Source organism: Vipera berus (genome assembly GCF_964194415.1).
Source record: "Vipera berus genome assembly, chromosome: 3".
Classification (NCBI taxonomy): Eukaryota; Metazoa; Chordata; class Lepidosauria; order Squamata; family Viperidae; genus Vipera; species Vipera berus.
Window position 1 is genome coordinate 121020764 of NC_138204.1, and position 19590 is coordinate 121040353.

General features: G+C 41.5%; 1 protein-coding gene across 1 annotated transcript in view; it reads right to left on the bottom strand.

The window, feature by feature from the left end:
- The window catches only part of SLC4A9 (solute carrier family 4 member 9), a gene marked incomplete at its 5' end in the record, with an annotated part of 52249 nt that overhangs the window by 13701 nt on the left and 18958 nt on the right, over positions 1 to 19590 (bottom strand). The window contains 9 exons of the mRNA XM_081324774.1: positions 5818 to 5931; positions 8443 to 8637; positions 11015 to 11070; positions 11866 to 12137; positions 13250 to 13383; positions 13977 to 14151; positions 14367 to 14483; positions 15535 to 15689; positions 18936 to 19023. Coding sequence (XP_081180900.1) covers positions 5818 to 5931; positions 8443 to 8637; positions 11015 to 11070; positions 11866 to 12137; positions 13250 to 13383; positions 13977 to 14151; positions 14367 to 14483; positions 15535 to 15689; positions 18936 to 19023 — 1306 coding nt within the window. The remainder of the gene's footprint in view (positions 1 to 5817; positions 5932 to 8442; positions 8638 to 11014; positions 11071 to 11865; positions 12138 to 13249; positions 13384 to 13976; positions 14152 to 14366; positions 14484 to 15534; positions 15690 to 18935; positions 19024 to 19590) is intronic.

Consider the following 19590-nt stretch of genomic DNA (forward strand, 5'->3'; position numbering starts at 1 on the left):
GTTGCTAAAATTCAGATGATCACTAGATAGCAGCAGAGATTTTTATGAAACTAGTGGCTTTCTGGATTTTGCAGGCCAGATATGGTAGCCCAATTATTGACTTGTGACATTTTTACCATAGATACCTTCTTTCAGACTATGTCATGGCTTCATCTAAGAAACATACCTGAGGACTAAATTGTTCAGGTGACTCTGGTCTCAAGACATTTACTTTCATATATACCGTAGTCCTCCAGTCCACATGAATAGCATCACTATCAGGTTAAATACCAGATTGCAAAGGGGAACCAATGGAGTGCCTTGGAAATGAAGGTCTATACCTCAGTTTTCCTTAAGTGTAAGAAGACCAAGGTATAGACCTTCATTTTGACTCTAATGTTAATGCCTTATTTACCCGATTTATGATCTTTCTCTGGAACCCCTTTAAACAGGGCAATCCAGTACTCATTAACTGTGAAAGGATTCCTAGATACAATGAGTTAACGAATGCAACTACTAAGTAATTACTAATCCAAGATGTCTCTAAAAATGCTTTGAGCTCTAACCACATAGCACTTATAAGCAGCATCCTGAATACCAGGAAGCAAGCTTCCTATAATCTTCTCAGCTGTCCTTACCACTCTCTTTATGGACTTTCTATCTGAGGCACTGCTGCCACCAAACCAGACAGTGATGGAGCTTGTTAAAACACTCTCAGTTGTGCCTCTGTAAAAAGTGGACAGGACAGAAGGAGAAAGATGTGCTGTCCTCATCTGACGCAGGAAATGAAGATGCTGGTTTGCATGCTTCACTGATGACGTGTGGAGAGACCAATTCAGATTGTTAGTTATCTGCACCCTCAGATACTTAATATTGTTGACCACCTCTACAGCTGCATCCTTGATACTGAGTGGAGTATGACTATGCCGGCTCTTTCTAAAATCTACAATGATCTCCTTTGTTTTATCAACATTTAGAACCAGATTACTTTTATTGCACCAGTCCACCAGAGCCTTCACCTCTTCCCTATAAGTATCTTCATTGTCATCCCGGATAAGACCCACCACAGCTGTGTCATCTGCATACTTTACAATATGTTTTGTAGCAGATTGGGCACAGCAGTCATGGGTCATCAAGGTGAACAGTAGCAGACTCAGGATTTAGCCCTGTGGAGAACCTGTACTCAGGGAGATGGAATTGGAACCTTTCTTTGCAACTCGCACAACGTGGGGCCTATCATGGATGTGTCAGTGAATGTGCTTGGAGAATATGCCCTAACAAAGTAGTTAGAAAGAGTTGCTTCCATTATTTGTTGAGGCAAACATCACTTATCTATGTTCTGAGAGAATAGAATAGAATAGAATAGACTAGACTAGACTAGACTAGACTAGACTAGACTAGAATAGAATAGAATAGAATAGAATAGAATAGAATAGAATAGAATAGAATAGAATAGAATAGAATAGAATAGAATAGAATAGGAGTTGGAAGGGTCCTTGGAGGTCTTCTAGTCCAGCCTACTGCTCAAGCAGGAGACTCTACACCAGACATGTCAAACACAAGGCCCGGGAGCCGGAGCCGGCCCGCAAAGTGGTTTCATGTGGCCCGCGAAGCCATCCTGGAAACAGTGAGGGAACGGCCCCCACTGCCTTGGCCCTGGCCCAGAGACCCTCCTTATGCCAGAGATACTCAGATCTGTCCCGCTCCAGCCCAGGCCCCCATAGGCACCCTTGATGCGAACGATGTAGAGCTGGCCATGCCCACCCAGTAGGCCATACGCACTCTAGCCACACCCACCCAGTAGGCCACGCCCACCCTAGCCATACCCACCCGGCCCCTTGAGGGCAACGGCAATGCTGATAAGGCCCTCAATGAAATTGAGTTTGACACCCCTGCTCTACACTATCTCAGAAAGGTGAATGTTCAGTCTCCTCTTAAAAATCTCCAGTGATGGAGCCCCCACAATTTCTAGGGGTAAGCTGTTCCACTGATTGATTGTTCCCACTGTCAGAAAGTTTCTCCTTAGTTCCAGGTTGCTTCTCTCTTTGGTCAGTTTACAACCGTTGTTTCTCATCCTTCCCTCTGGTGCTTTGGTGAATAACCTGGCCCCCTCTGCCCTGTGGCAGCCCCTCATATACTGGAATACTGCTGTCATGTCTCCCCTATTTCTTCTTTTCTTTAAACTAGCCCATGGGTAGGCAACCTCAGCTCTTTTATGACTCATGGACTTCAACTCCAGTCCATGAGTCATAAAAGAGCCGAGGTTGCCTACCCCTGGACTAGCCAAACCCAAGTCCCGTAGCTGTTCTTCAGGCCTTTGATCATTTTTTCCAAACTCTCAACATCTTTTTTGTGATATGGTAACCAAAATTGGCTGCAGTATTCCAGGTGTGGTCTTACTAGGGTTTTATAAAGTGTTACTAACACTTTTCATGATCTTGATTCTATGCCTCTGTTTATACAACCCAGGATTGTATTAGCTTTTTTGGTTGCTGCTGCACACTGCTGGCTCATAGTCAAGTGATCATCCACTAGGACTCCAAGGTCCCTCTCACAGTTACTGTTTTTGGGCCAGGTCTCACCTAATCTGTATTTGTACCTTTAGTTTTTCCTGCCTAAATGTAAGACTTTGCTTTTCTCCACGTTGAAACTCATTTGGTTGGATAGGGCCCATTGTTCAAGTTTGTCAAGTTCTTTTTGGATCCTGAGTTTGTCTCCTGGGGTGTTGGCTACTCCTATCCTTTAACAGAATTATCTGCCTGTTGAAGGTGAAATAACATGGAGCAAGCATGGAGTAAATGCTGAAGCTGGCCTCTCCACTGTGCTGAATGGTTACTTATCCAAAAATATTATCTACCAATAGGTTTAGGCCACCTCTCTTCGTTCCCATTATTCCATTCACTGCTCTGGTGCCTTGCACTACTTTGGAGTGTCGTATTGCAGCAAAAGTTGCCTACTGTTGGTGTTACTACTTCCAAGGATGCCCTTTGGGATTTTTTTTAAAAAAAACCCAATGTATTATTACTCTCAGTGTATTTGAAAGAGAAATTAGATAGCATCAATTTAACTCCTAATTAAAGAATAGTATAAGCACTATCCTCATACCTTTTCCCTAACTAATAACCATAATATACTGTGTGTGACAGTGACACTCCAAGATTAGAGAGCTAAAATTCAGCAATAAAACCATGGGACATGATTAAGAATATTGGGAAAAATCCATCCTAAAAGGAACAAATGGAGGTCAGAGAAAATGGATCCCAAATTCCACCCTGCATATTATATAATATCCTTCAAGTGAAGACGTGACACCCCCCTCCCCCCTGAAAAGTATCCATTCTTTGCCTCTGGTTGAGCTAGTTTGGTCTAGTGCACAGGTAGACAATCTTGACTCTTTTATGACTCGTGGACTTCAACTCCCAGAATTCCTGAGCCAGCTGGCTCAGGAATTCTGAGAGTTGAGGTCCACGAGTCATAAAAGAGCCAAGGTTGCCTACCCCTGATCTAGTGGTTAAGGAACCAGACTAGAAACCAGGAGACCATGAATTCTAATCCAGCCTTAGCCAGGAAAGCTGGCTGGGTGACTTTGGGCCAGACACACTCTCTCAGCCCAGTTCACCTCACAAGGATGTTGTGGGAAAGATAATAGAAGGAAGGACTATTAGATATGTTCACCATCTTATTTATAAAAGTAATAAAGACAGGATGTGAATAAAAAAATAAATTAAAAACTAGGTATCTTTGCTGCAGAAGATACCTAAGCCTGAATTGAGTTTCTCATATAAGGAAATTGGGAATAACTAATGCAAAGTGGGATACCAAAAGGGGTTATATTAGGACAGAGGTTTTCAAACATCATCAAGCTATAAAGCCTGTTAGTTAAAAAAATAAATAAATTCTGGAACCCCCAATTAAGAGGCAAAGCCCTAAGTCAGTGGTTCCCAACCTTTTCTAACCCCCCCACCCCTAGAACGCTTCTGATATATACTTGCATCCCTTACAAAAGTTCAAAATAACGGCAACAAATTATGCATATACACTATAATTTTAAAAACCCAAGTTTTTGCACGCCCTGGAATATCATCTCGCACCCCCAGGGGGTGGGAGCAACCCTGGTTGGGAACCCCTGCCCTAAGTGATAAAAACGGCTGTGTTCAAGTTAACATTTCCCCCACCCCCCATATCAATTTGTCACGAACCTCATCAAGTTCTCAAAGAACCCTAGGATTCCATACAACACAGTTTGAAAAATGCTGCTCTAGGATATCTTGAGAAACTGCACTCTTAAAAAAAAGTCACCTGGTCCTAACAGCATCCACTCTAGGATTCCTAAAGAATACAAATGTGAAATTGCTGACTTAGCAAGAAATAAGTTGGCACTCAAAGCAGGCTCAGTGCCAGCAATGTCAGTTGTGGAATGTAGTTAATGTGTCATCAATTTTAAAAGGGGGCCCAGGGGAGATATAGGAAATTGGAGACCAATCATTTTACTGTCTGTTCCAGTTAAATAGGTATAATAAAAAATAAAAAAGGCACATAAAGGGAATATTCTTGTTGAATGAAAATCAGCATGTATTCTACAAAGGTAGATCGTGCCTCACCAAGTTTTTTGAGAGCATTAACTGAAATGTAAACAAAGATGGCCCTGACAAAACAAGTACACTTGGATTTTCAAAATGTTTCTGACAAAGTTCTTCCTCAAAGGCTCTTGAGTAAACTTAGCAGTCATGGAATAAGAGGAACTGTCTTTTTATAGAATGCTGTTTTAAAAGATCAAAAAGCAAAGAACTGAAGAGTTTCTCAAGGAGGGAAGTAAATAGTGGAGAACTTCAAGGTTTAGTACTGAGACAAGTACTTTTTAATTTGTTTATAAATCATTTTGACATATGGCTAAGCACTGAGAAATTAGCCTTTCCACAGCTGCTATATAGTCAGTGAAGAGCAGTCAATATCTTCTCTGAGCTTCTCTTTCATGGTTAGTTATTTTAGACTCCAGTAATGGATTTGTTAATAAGGGTGGATTACTTTACACTTACTTAAATTGAAGTGCCTTTTTTTTTACCAGGTTCCAATAAAATGTTCATACAGAGTTGCTTTGTTGGGATTACACAAGAAACAGCTGCATTGCCAACTGGTCTGTATGGACAACTGAACAAGTATGGAGCATCCAGGCAGATTGTTTACATTTTACAGTATATACTCACTGCAGAATACTATCTGCTTACATTTCTAATATTCCATAGAAACATGTAACCTGGAAGATCACAGAAAATCTCTGAGCTGTAGGTTAAACTGGAACATAAATAAATGCCTGACAAAAGTAGGCAGTATAAACCATTTCTGTAATGTTGCCTAAAAGGTAAAGGTAAAGGTTCCCCCACACATGCGTGCTAGTCGTTTCCAACTCTAGGGGCCGGTGCTGATCTCCATTTCAAAGCCGAAGAGCCAGCGCTTGTCCGAGGATGTCTCCGTGGTCATGTGGCCAGCATGACTAGACGCCAAAGGCGCACGGAACGCTGTTACCTTCCCACCGTAGTGGTCCCTATTTTTCTACTTGCATTTTTATGTGCTTTCGAACTGCTAGATGGGCAGAAGCTGGGATGAGTAACAGGCGCTCACTCTGTTACGCAGCACTCGAGATTCGACCCGCCAAACTGCCGATCTTCTGATTGACAAGCTCAGCGTCCTAACCCACTGAGCCACCGCGTCCCTTAATGTTGCCTAGAAAGCTGCAATAATTGAAGTGACTATGAGGCCACCAGGAGTTGAGATTAGCTTGAAGGAGGCTATTCTAAGGCTGGGCTAAGAGCTCTTCTGTCTCATATTGACTAATCTTACCTGGAATGTGTTTGGCACAATAAGCTTTGGTGTCTCTAGTTCAAGAGCAGCATCAATTCCACAGAAGATGAGGATAGCCAGAATAATGGAGAAGTCACCCACGAGCTTCCTTACCTAAGAAGTGAAATAACACAATAGAATAACAGAGTTGGAAGGGACCTTGGATATCCAACTTTACTATTATGATTATGATTATTATGATCATCTAGTTCAATTCCCTGCCTATACCAATCTGAATAAATAGCTGTCCAATCTCTTAAAAAAGCTCCGCTGATGGAGCACCCAACACTTTGGGAGGCAAGTCATTCCACTGATTAATTGTTCTCGCTGACAGGAAATTTCTCCTTAATTCTAGGTTGGATCTCTCCTTGATAAGTTTCCATCTGTTACTTCTTATCCTGCCCCCAGGTGCTTTGGAAAATAGGTTGACTCCCTCTTCTCTGTGACAGCCCCTGAAATATTGGAAGACTGCTATCAAGTCAACCTTAGTCCTTTTTTTCCCGGTAGACTAGACACACCTAGTTCCCATAACACTTTATTGTGTACTCTAGCCTCCAGACCCCTTTATTATCTTTGTTGCTCTTCTCTGCACTCTTTCTAAAGTCTCCACTTCTTTTTTGTATCGTAGTGGCCAAAGCTGGACACAGTATTCCAAGTGGGGCCTTACCAGTGTAGTATAAAGCAATACAGGTTCTTCACGTGAACTTGATACTATCTCTCTGTTGACGAAGTCTAGGACTGCATTGTTGGTGTTTTTCTGGCAGCTGCAGCACACTGGTGGCTCATACTTCAGTGATTAACCACCAGAACATCTAGATCCCTGCCAAAGTTACTGCTGTTGCGCCAGGTACTACCTATTCTATATCTGTACATTTGGTTTTTCTTGCCTTACTTTTCTCACCACTGAAGTGCATTTTGTTGGATAGGGTCCAGTGTTGAACTCTGTCAAGATCCTTCTGGATCTTGAGCCTATCTTCTAAGATATCGACTATTTGCAGCAACTTGGTGTCATTTGCAAATTTAAAAAAAATTCATTTCAAAACCAAATATAACAATTTAGAGTTCATCTCAAGTAACTACTAGACTTTCAAAAATGATGCAGGATTAAAATATTTTGTACTAAAAAAAGCCCCAATGTGAGACATATTTCTTCCTTTTCTACAAATCATGATGTGAATATATATATAATCTCAGAAGGGTATGGCTGACTGATGAAAACAAATAAGTTTGAAATGCATATCAGTCTCCCTTTAATTCTTTGTTAGCAATCTAAAATTTACACAAATATGATCTGTCACTGTTGTGACTACTGCCTGTCGATGGCCTTCGGTTAGGCTGAAACAGGAAATAAAGATTTGTCCCATGTTTGGGGCCTAGCAAGTGAAGGCTTTATGGAGCTAAAACAACAATCCTGGAATTAAGTCTTACTGAAGATATTTTTTTCCTGATTAAATATATAGGAAGCTGCAATCTAAGGTGAGGGCGTGCAGGTCACACCTGACATCTGAATGCTTAGCCATTGTGATTACTACCAATGTGTTTCCCTGAAATTAAGACCCAACCGGAAAATAAGCCCTAGCATGATTTTTCAAGACACTCGTAATATAAGTCCCACCCCCAAAATAAGCTTCAGTTAAGATCATCAGCCAGATGGACACATTTAGTACCGTATTTCCCCGAATATAAGCCCTAACCAAAAAATAAGCCCTAATGGGTCTTTTGCAGCAAAAATTAGTATAAGACCCGGTCTTATTTCCTGGTATTTTGTTTCTCCTATATGCTTTTCAACGACTGAATAGATGCATGTCAGAAGAAGATGATGTTAAATTTGGTTTTGATTCTGAGATTCTTATTTGTATGAAAGTTCAAAAACAGAGCTCTGGATCCATTTTAAATCTATCTGCTCCTGGAAATAACAATAACATTAACTAGGATCCAATTGGTACTCCCAAATACTTGCTAGTTCACCATCTGCCCGTTTAGCGAGCTTGCTCCTGGGAATTGTCTGCCTTATGTATCTTCTATAGTCCCCGAGGAAACTCCTGCTTGCCCAGTAGGAGGCAATCACAATCACCCACAATAGTCAGTCAAACAGCTCTTAGGGTAGAACACACTTCTCGGCAATCAGACGGGAATTCATCACATACACTTTTCAATTCGTAGGTTAGTACAGAACATACAACATTTTTCTTCACCCTTGTCCACTCTCTTTCTACCCAAAGGGAAAACCAAGATAGGTAAGAATGGAAAATTAAAGTAGAGATGAAAACTGATGAGATGGGATGGGGGCCTTGAGAAATAAAGAGGGAGTGAATGTGAATGAGGAAGAATTAGGGCACGCCCATGATCGTTTCCTCTTGGTCCATTCTCTGTCTCGTCCCCATTTCCTGCAGGTTTCTAATTTTTTTACTATGCGGGTAGGCCATCTCTATCCTGGTATTTTCCAATAGGTTCAGCTGTATCTCCCATCATATTGTAGGATAACTGGGGTAATATTTGAACATGTTGGGGTAGCCATTGACAGGAAGACAGAGTAGGTACATAAGCTTACTCGCAAGAAGGAAACATTTACTTCATAGATTCAATCCGCATGTAATGGATAGGATAGGTTAGATAGGTACTTACACCAGTGGGAAAATAGCGACTTGATTTAAATTTTTTCAGGGCCGTAGCACAGAACAACGTTCCCAGAAAAAGAATGAAAGACATGAAAGTGATGTCAGGCACGTAGTTGCAACTGTTGCCCACTAGATGGCCTCCTAGTTGCATACACTGATCCTTGGTCAGGAAGGACCAGTTCCCAGATTCCACATCTGATTGCTGTGGGGGGAAAAAAAGGATTGTGCCTCAGAGGAGCATCAAGGTATTGTCAAAGTATACATCACCACTCTTAAGAAAATATTTAGACTCTTTTTCCAGCGGCCTAAACAAGCTGGGAACTCAGGGAACTGTAATCCAACCAGTCTACAAGACTCCAGACTGGGTCAGGTTGTGGCTGAATTTGAGAGAAAATTATATTATTAGCTAAAAGTGGCCATGCACAGGTGCAATCCCCATTTGTTGTGGGTATGTGGTTTGTATTTTGTGTTACATCACAACTGATTTACATTTTTAAGAGATTTGAGTTTTGTATTGGATTATCGCTCTTTCTGTTTTTAAACTAGCCTCATTTTTAAAAAATGTTCCCCATGTTTGGATTATTTTTTTAAGCAAGCAAACAAACAAGCAAAGTGCATATCTGCCTAACCTACATAATATACAATATTATATTACAGTTAGTCCTTGACTTATGACCACAACTGAGGCCAAAATTTCCGGTGCTAAGTAAAACAGTTGTTGAGATTTGCCCCACTTTACAACGTTTCTTGCCACAGTTGTTAAGTGAATCTGGCTTCCCGATTGATTTTGCTTGTTGAAAGATTGCAAAAATGGATCACATGATCCCAGGACACTGCAACCCTCATAAATATGTGCCAGTTGCCAAATTTTGATCATGTGGCCACAGAAGTGCTGCGAAGTTATAAGTGTGAAAAAAAGTTGTAAGTCACTTTTTCCCCAGTGCCGTTGTAACTTCAAATGATTTCTAAATGAATAGTGAATAAATGAATGACTAAATGAACAGTCAAGGACTACCTGCATGGCCGATTTTTAAGGCTGGTTTTTAGGGTTTATCACGTGCTTATGTGTTTCGCACACACGCCACTAGAAACCATTTTCTGAAGCTGCCAGTAGATAAGACTGATATAATCGTCAGAAGATGGGCCCCAGGAGGAAATGGGGCAGCAGCCTGCATGTCCTCCCATCCCTATGGCTTTCTTGAAGAGGAATTTAGTGCCTGGTGCAGTCTAACTTTTAGAATCTCCTACTCCTGGGCAAACCGGGTGGAAAGCATGAAAAGAGTCATAGGTCAGAGGAGCCACACGCACTGCAAGCTCTGCTTCTTCAGTGCAGGAAGTATAGCTTGCAAAAAAGAGAGCTAAGCGTCTCCAGGCTACAACTGCAGGTTAACCCTGAGTCTATCTCACCTTCTGCATGATGGTCTCAGCATAGGATGAAAATGTACCTTCATTGATCATCTGGAATTTCACTTTTTATCAACCTACTTTTTTTGTTTTTTAAAAAAAACTTTGTGTGCTCTTTGGCGTCTAACCTTGGTACATAGTCTTCTGATATTTGTGTGGCTGTGACTTTCTCTAATGATACAGAATCAGCAGCAGTGATGGTGGAGAAGTCCTCAGCAGCAAAACAACAACAACAACCAAAAACCAAAAGGGCAACACATCCCAGTTATTAAGTGCAGAAAGATTGAAGTTCTCCAAGAGATACAGAATTCTGATCCCATGCTAATCACCGCATGCTACGCCCTACCTATATCTCACTTTCCATTCTTTTCTAGGGTAGTAGCCAAGTCTTGTATATTCCTTTGCTTCTGTTCTGTTCCAGCCTACGACCGGCCCTGTTTGTGTGACAGGGACAAACCCTTTTTCCTTTTGACAAATTAATAGGTTGGGAAAAACCCAACCCAAATTTATTTACAGTTCCAAAATGATAAAGTCTTTCAAACAAAAAAGCAGCAGAATATTTTCTTCAACCAAAAGTACATGATTCAAAACATCCAACAAGAGTCAAACAAGAGTCAAACAGATTAGCAAGAACAGACCAGGATTCTCTTTGAATGTCTGTGAACGGTTGCCTCCAGCAACCAGCACTGCCCACACCTTCCCCTTTTATTATCTGTCCCAAGGCGTGGCTTCTCAATGCCTTCTCCTCCTTTCACTGAGTTGCCTCTTTGATTTTCTCTGCTCTACTCTGCTGGATTGCCTTCTGCTTCTAGCATCTCTGAACAGATTCAGCTGTGACTCCTCTGAGTCCAACACCTCCTCCTCACAGAGCTGAGTCTCATGAGGAACACAACTGGAGGGGCCAGGCTGAGAGTCCTGCAGTGCATCAGAGCCTCCCTCCGACACTGAAGGCTCTCCAAACCCCTCCTCCTCCTCCTCCTCAGATTCCTCAGACTCAGCTGCTGGGAGCACAGGCTGACACTGAATCACAACAGCTTCCATCTAGCGGTTGCCTGGCCTTTTGCAATAGGTATATGGTTTTTTGCCCCATCTTTCATTCCTATGTACAGTATTAAAGGTGAAAGTAAAGGTTTCCCCTGTCCAGTCGTATTAGCTAATGAAAATAATTTTGTTACCTGTTCAGAACTGTTGAGATTAGAAAACAGGGTCTGGTTCAGGACAGAGGAGTTGCCTGCAAGAAACAATCATCCAAAATATCAGCAGTCCATTCTTATTTGTGCAATGCAAGGACTGGAGACGATGAGAAAAGCGAGAAGTTGACAGAATTTTTGGATGTCTGTTTTGTGGCATCTTAAATATCTCTTCACACAAACAGGTTGTTAACATAACAGAAATACATATTATTTCTTGTCATCACTCTAAAGGCAGGTTTGCAGCATGGCCCGCTGTTAGGTGGACATTGTTATTTAAAGATTTTAAAAAAGGAACAATGCAAGACTAATCAGAAAAGCGGCAATATCAGAGAAACACAGGCTGGCTCAGAGAAGAGGGGAATGGCGCTGCAATCTATCTATATCCGCAAATGGCATCCTCCAGCCTCTACCCAGAATATCAAGGAAAGAAAATGGCTGACGGATGTAAAACAGAGGAACCTTTGCTTACGAAGCCAGGCACTATCTAAATGCAGGAGACTAACCTACTTGGACACAAGTGGATCAAACTATGCAGGTACCTCCTTTTTGTGTTAATAATTTCAAGTCCAATTAGGCTGCTTAGGCCAATCAGAGCTTTCCTTTGAGGTACGGGAGATCACAAGTCACTATTTTCAGTGCCATTTTTAACTTCGAATGGTCACTAAATGAACTGCTGTAAATTGAGGACCACTCGTATATTCTTATAAATATGCTAACAGTTACTTTTCTAGGTATTTGTCAAGAACGGCAAATCTTTCTTGATGACTTGCCATCCCAAGGCCGCTCTCCCAAGCCCGTCCTCTCATCACCACATCCCTGGCTGCTCGTCTTACCTGTCTCAGTCCCACTGCAGGTACAGCTATACAAGGTGATGTCATTGATTTTATACTCCCAATTGACAGGGTAATGTTCCACCAGGGACAGCATCTTCTTCACCGCATCGTAGATGAAAATGAAGCTGATGAGGGCACAGAAGCCTTCCTCAGTGAAGCGTGTGAAGTACTGCACCAGGTAACTGGCTTCAGTAGCCACCAGGATAAGGCCAAAGAAGGCCACCCATAAGCCGATCCAGAGGCGAAACTCTAAATAATCCAAGCTGTGGTCTCTGAGAGGAGGGAGGAACCACAACAGACATAGGTTCTAAGCAGGTAAGTTTTCTAAAATGAAGCCTGAGCTTAATCCATTTCTAGCAGGACTACCCCCAAATCTCAGGTTAAACTGAAGAATTTCCCTTAGAGTGGCTCTCTTTTGCCTGTTAAGAGACTGGCATCCAATCACCAATAATGAATTCCCATTAGTAACTGGCTTTTACTGCCTTGCAGTTTGACTCACCTACTTGAGTAGTTACCAGAAGAGGGTGAGATGAAGTGCCAGTATCAGGTTTTTTTTATAGCAATCATTAAATAATTTCAGGGAATAAATTGAGGGCAGTGGATTCCTCCCTTAAAGAAGAACAGGCCCTTTCTTCAGTGCTGGAGCTCAGGAGTCAGTAACTTCTTAGTTACCCTATCAGAATACATTGAATATACAGAACACGCTGTCAGGGTATACTGAAGATGTTTATACAAAAGCACCTTTTCCTACAAGCTTATCCTTCCAAAGTACTTGAATGCAACTCTCATTACACCCAATTAGAACGTTCTTGGTCTTGCTGGATAGGCAGGATGGGAATTATAGCCTACCACAATGGCCAGATTCTATTTAAGGGAAGAATGAGCTTGAAGGATGAGCTTTGCTGTCGTATTCGGTATCCTCCTTGCACTTGACTAGTTCAGAATTAATTTACACGATCATGTTGGAAAGAGAAATTTGGCTGATTTTCTTCCGCGAGCTGATTGGCTAAATCAGCCTTGTAAATGTTCTACCTAACACTCTTGCAGAACAGCCTGACTTGACATACTTGAATAAGATTTATCAAAGCAAGTTGACCTGGATGTATATGAAATCACTGAAACGTTGTGTCAGATACTAAATCTATTTTGACTTTTATCATACTGCAGTTGTGTTTTGTTCTAAACTACCAACCAGTAGCAGTGTTCAAGTCAGAGGAAGAAAGACAGAACGACAGACCCAAAGAGCAAGCACGAGTATTAGCTATTCAACAGGCACAGGCACTGCAAATCTTATATGGTCCCCAATCATCTTGATAAGGCTCACGGAAAGAGAGCTCATGAAGGCTTGCTCCCGACATGCATACCGATAGGAAGCTCTACTTACTTGCTGAAGGAGAACAGAAGGCGCTCAAAGACAAGGACGGGCCCAGTGCTACTCAGGATGGTGAGAGGCTGCCCAGCAAACAGGCAGAAAAATGCACCAGCGAAGGCAGTACCCAGGAAGCTTTCCAGGACACCCTAGATCATATGAGGAAGCACATGGCTTTGCTTGGTTGAACATTAGCATAATAAGGTAAAGGTAAAGGTTCCCCCGTACATGCGTGCTAGTTGTTTCCAACTCTAGGGGCCAGTGCTCACCTCCGTTTCAAAGCCGAAGAGCCAGCGTTTGTCCGAGGACGTCTCCGTGGTCATGTGTCTGGCATGACTAGACGCCAAAGGCGCATGGAACGCTGTTACCTTCCCACCGTAGTGGTCCCTATTTTTCTACTTGCATTTTTTACGTGCTTTCGAACTGCTAGGTTGGCAGAAGCTGGGACGAGTAACAGGCGCTCACTCTGTTACACAGCACTCGGGATTTGACCCACCAACCTGCCGACCTTCTGATCGACAAGCTCAGCGTCCTAACCTACTGAGCCACCGCGTCCCTATTAGCATAATACCAGCTCTCAAATGATGGATACGAGTCCACCAAACTGCATAACCACACAGCAATACAAAACTCTTTGCCTACTGCCATCGGCAGGAATGTACATAAGACTAAAGAAAGGCAGACTGATGTGAGGAGGAAAAGCAATGGCAGTTACAGAAGGATCGTAGCTTTTTGCACAGACCTGCATGTTATCTGTGGCATCTCCCAGCATTCCTCCAAAGGTAATTGCATTGGTGACTGTAGCCAGGTAGATATAGAGGATGGCTGAGAGGCACTGGAAGCTGAGGCCATCAGAGAAGTCACTGCCATACCAAGAGGCTTTTCGTTGGATATCCTTTAACAACCCTCCAAATAGTCTGCAAGAAAAAGACTTCTAATTTTTAAAAAAATGCTATGCAGTACATGTGTATTTTGGATTGTATTTCTTTCTAAACTTGTACCCTTGGGAAAAAGGTAGAAGAGAATTCAATTTGGCTGTTTTCAGGGCAGTACAATTCTCCCCTGCAGCTGTACAGTGAAGAGAGAGATCTCCAGGGTTTAATTTCCCCAGCCAAGCCTCTGTGAGTTTCACCTTCCAGTCTTCTCCAGCTCTTCACTTATGTATGGGTGCCCGTGCGCCTGTCGGTCATCCACAGCCGATTTGTTTCCATTCGCCTGGGGACTCCAGTCACGGATGCGGATGGAGATCCTGAGGATGAAACATGGATAGTATGCAACATGTCCATTTTGTGTACACAAAAGCCATATTGTAATGACGGTGATTGATTTTGAGCTAAAGGTCATATTCTGGTTCTCACAACCAAACTCCAGCTATTTCCTGTTACTTCCATTGCAACTCAGTATGTAAGCAACACATCAGAACACCATATCCAGAGAAAGAGCCAATGTGGGATGCATATGTATTCTGAAGTGGTACCGTGGGGAGTTTTACTACTGACTTATCACAGTGTATCCCATTTCAAAGCAAAACAGCAGAACCGCATGCTTCCTCATATGATCTTGCTTCTAAGAAATAATTAAACTGCATGAGAAAACAGATTTGTCATCTGGTTAAGTTGCAGATCAGTGAGTGACACAAAGATATTCTCTGGGAACGGAATCTGTGACATTTTCACAACTTCAGCCAACTAGGATTGCAGAGGTCATTGTGACAGCTGGAGGAACCACACCTCTTTCAGCAAACGGTACAGAGCTGGGAAAACGAAGCATCTCAGCAACACGTCAGTACAGATATTTATGGGAAATATATGGATTTATATCCAGATGAAGCAAGTAATAATACAATAAGGTAAAGGTTCCCCCGCACATGCGTGCTAGTCATTTCCAACTCTAGGGGCCGGTGCTCATCTCCATTTCAAAGCCGAAGAGCCAGCACTTGTCCGAGGACGTCTCCGTGGTCATGTGGCTGGCATGACTAGATGCCAAAGGCGCATGGAACGCTGTTACCTTCCCACCGTAGTGGTCCCTATTTTTCTACATGCATGTTTACGTGCTTTCAAACTGCTAGGTTGGCAGAAGCTGGGACGAGTAACAGGCACTCACTCTGTTACACGGCACTTGGGATTCGACCCGCCAAACTGCCGACCTTCTGATTGACAAGCTCAGCGTCCTAACCCACTGAGTCACCGTGTCCCAATAATAATACAATACTTTCCCCCTAAATTTTAATTACGTTTCCTTAGATCTGTCAAATGCGATACATATTTTTCTCCATCTGTATCTCTTTTTCAGTAAGATACCTTTTCTGTGGTGAGGGCAAACTTTTTGGGGGACAAATTCGAATGGTTGGATCCCATTTGCCTGGTGGCAAGACAGTCAGCTCATCCAGAAACTCGTCAATTCCTGCAATGAGGTCTTCGGCATCTTTTGCTTTCCAAGCAATTTTCTGAAAAAGCTGGAAGGCAATATCATTACTTCTAAGTATTCTTTTTAGCAGGGATAGCAAAGTAACATGAAACAAGCTTTGTGAAGTGGCTTCCTTGAATTAGCAACTCAGCTTACATAACTTGGGAGAAACAGACTTGGACTGCCAACTTTTAATTCACAGAACTTATAAAACTATACAACAAAGCAAACAAATATGGTAGGATGCTATTTGTTCATTCCTTCGTTCATTTGACTTGATCATTCCTTTTTCCTCTTTCAGCAATGAAAGAAACAAGAGCCCAATTCTGGTGCATTTGTGCGTTCAAATTATCTTTACATATCAGTAGGATCCACAAAAGATCTCATAACATTCAGTGGCAAAGACATGAAAAATTCAGAAAACCCAGAAGGGGTTGAATACTTTTTTTCACAGAACTAGTGAAAATGAATATATTTTGAATAGCTGAAATTAAATAGAAATTGCTATCTTAAGAAGATGATACACAGTATTATGTTTCACTAAAATTCAAATAATAGAAGTAAGACTGATGTATCCCCTATATGTTTTAAGGTATCTATGACATTTGAAATAATTTGAATTTTAATTGTTGTTTAAATTATTTTAATGTTAGGAGAATAGTTATCTACAGGAAACATAACAATAAATTCATCTTTTTTAATCTCAGAAGAAAATCAATATAAACAGTTAAATGTCACTGAGTGTATAATCTATTTTTTTCCTAAGTTGCAGTTATGGTAATGGAAACCTTTACTTGCTATTTTCATGCCTTTCACTTTTACCAGTAGATATACATGTTTATTTTAATTTCTTTAACGGAATGCAAATGCTTAAGTAAAAATAGCACTATGGCTCCCATTAGAAAGTTACTAAGTTTCATTATCATATCATGACACGGGCGATTATATATTTTATTATAAAGGTAAAGGTAAAGGTTCCCCCGCACATGCGTGCTAGTCGTTTCCAACTCTAGGGGCCGGTGCTCATCTCCGTTTCAAAGCCGAAGAGCCAGCGCTTGTCCGAGGACGTCTCCGTGGTCATGTGGCCGGCATGACTAGACGCCAAAGGCGCACGGAATGCTGTTACCTTCCCACCGTAGTGGTCCCTATTTTTCTACTTGCATTTTTACGTGCTTTCGAACTGCTAGGTTGGCAGAAGCTGGGACGAGTAACAGGCGCTCACTCTGTTACGCGGCACTCGGGATTTGACCCGCCAAACTGCCGATCTTCTGATCGACAAGCTCAGTGTCCTAACCCACTGAGCCACCGCGTCCCACTATATTTTATTATAGCTCTACTGTATTTTCTGCATTAAAAGCTGCAAGTCATGTCTGGAAGTTATTAAGATGGCTATAAAACTGGGATCCTTCTTCACATGACATTTTTATATTATAGGATAATTTGAGTCTAAAAGTAGCAGGGTTTTTTTCTTTTGTGGAAGTAATGGGAAATTAGGGTTTTACATTGCCAATCAAATTTTTAAGCCATTTAAAGTTTTTAAAACTGTATTTATTTGTTTATATCTCACCTTTATTATTTTTACAAATAACTCAAGGCAGTGAAGACACCAACACACCTTCCTCCTCCACAACAGCAACCCTGTGAGGTATGTTGGGCTGAGAGAGAGAGAGTGTGACTGGCCCAAGGTCACCCAGATGGTTTTTATGGCAAAGGCGGGAGTAGAACTCACAGTCTTTGGCTTTCTAGCCTTATGCCTTAACCACTAGACCGAACTTTTGAATAGTTATTGCAAAAAGAATCTGGAGTGTCCAAATTTGCTAAATAGCAGTTGAAAACAGGACAGAGCAGCTGCGAACGATATTGAATTGGCTAATTGCTTAAGCAACTGGCTTTGCCTGGATTATTGTGGCACATTCTATAATGGGGCTACCTTTGAAGAGCAATTGAAAATGGCAGCTGATACAATGGTTTGCATCATACGCTCGTATGCCCTTGATACTTCAAGAGGTACAAAGGGTTGCAGTTGGGCTTCTGGATGCATTTCAAGATGCTGTTAGTTAGTGTTAAAGTCCTCTATAGCTCAGATCCTGAATATCTGCAAGAGCATCTACTCCTGGGAGTAGGTGCCCATCCAAGAAGACTGGGTTCATGCAGGTCTTGTGGGTAGTTATTGCAATGTTGCTCCTTTCTCAGGGATGACTCACACCCTGGACGGTATCTCTTTACTCTCCTACCATTGGGTAGGAGATATAGGAGTATAATCAGCCGTACCAACAGGCTCAAAAACAGCTTTTATCCGTGGGCTGTTAGGCTTTTGAATGGGATATAACCTCTGTGAACTTACGCAGAATTGACTTGGGAGGCCAGTGTGTGGTGTAGTTGGTTCACATGGTGTGGTAGGATGGAGGGTTTGTTGTCACTGTGTGTTGGGGGGAGGGAGCATGGGGAGAGGCTCAGCTAATCTCAATGTACACATGTTGTGTTTTGACAATAAAGGTTTATTATTATTATTATTTGTTATTGGACATGAAGTGATGCTCTTCCTATTTATTTAGGTTGATATATGTTCAGATTTTGATTTTATACTTTTATGTTTATAACCTGATTTATAGATGCTCATAGCCATTAGCTCTTGGAATGACAAATGAGAACAATGATTTTAATACCACGTGATACTAGACCCATAATTGGAAGATTATTCTATAAAATATATGAATTTAATGCTTTTCCTGCAAATGTTTTTCCCCCCACACAAAGCCTTTTATTTTTGCTATCAAACAACAGAGTGGGAGTTAGAAACTTTCAGATTTCTGAAAGGAGATTTAGATACAGCTTTTAACTCAAATTCATTAGCCTCCTAATAAGGTAAATTAGACAATTTTCTGAATGACGGTTCAAGCCAAATTTTGCATTTGTTACATTCCTCTATTAAAAGGATGTTTGCTATTGCTCTTCACTGCTTCTAGAATTTATTTTTTATTATACCGGTAGTAGAAACAGAATGGAGGCTGACTTGTGATTTACTAAATTATATTATTCTGCTTCCAGTGGAGAAGAAATCAGATTTTGTTCATACCACAGTTTGAATGAAAATCTAGCAATATAAGGAAGTATGAATGGAATATGAAAGAATAAATTAAAGCCAAGCCTTCTATGGCCAGATTTAGTCTACTTCTTGGCAACTAGGAGCTTGGTTTTGGACACATTGAACAGTTGCTGTCTTCTCTTCCAGGCATTAATGCCACCTTATTCTATCCTAACTGGACAAAGACAGTTCAGCAGCAACCAAACTTACTTCATCTGTTAAGAGAGTTGCCATCGCTCTCCCAATTTCATGGTAGGCCTTCAATCTGGCTCTGGGACCCAACAGAATAAAGAGGAATCTAAAAACAGGTACACAAAAGTCATAACTGGCACCGCTATATACAGAGCCTTTGGGAATATGCAGTGTACAAGAAAGTAAGGAAGTACAAGAAAGTAAGGAAGTCAATAAAAAAAAACAGCCCATGCTCATTTTCCTTGATCACTGAAAATGAGACCAGAATCCTATACACAGCTAAACAGCCATGAAGTTTAGATTCCTGCACTGATTAATCCATTCTTAATCTGGAGGAACCTAATCTTGAGAACATAATTTCCCTTCAGCCCAGCTAGAACAGAGAGCCTCAGATACCATAAATACTTGGCCTCTTTCCATAATTGTACGTAGTTGTAGGCTTGTTCCTCAATTTGGTGAGAATTTGGTGAGAAATTACGTCTAGTATTGGGCCTTATGGATTCTAGTTCACAAATAATGGTTTGTTATTTACATTATGTCTGAACTCAGGCTTGTTCAATAGGTCTTGTGTTGTGAGCTCAGCCACTATCTGTTTGGTCTGGGATATGAACAGCAGCTTAGCTTGTGCTTCCATGCATAACATTTCAGAAAGACCAGAAATTGAAAAGGATCC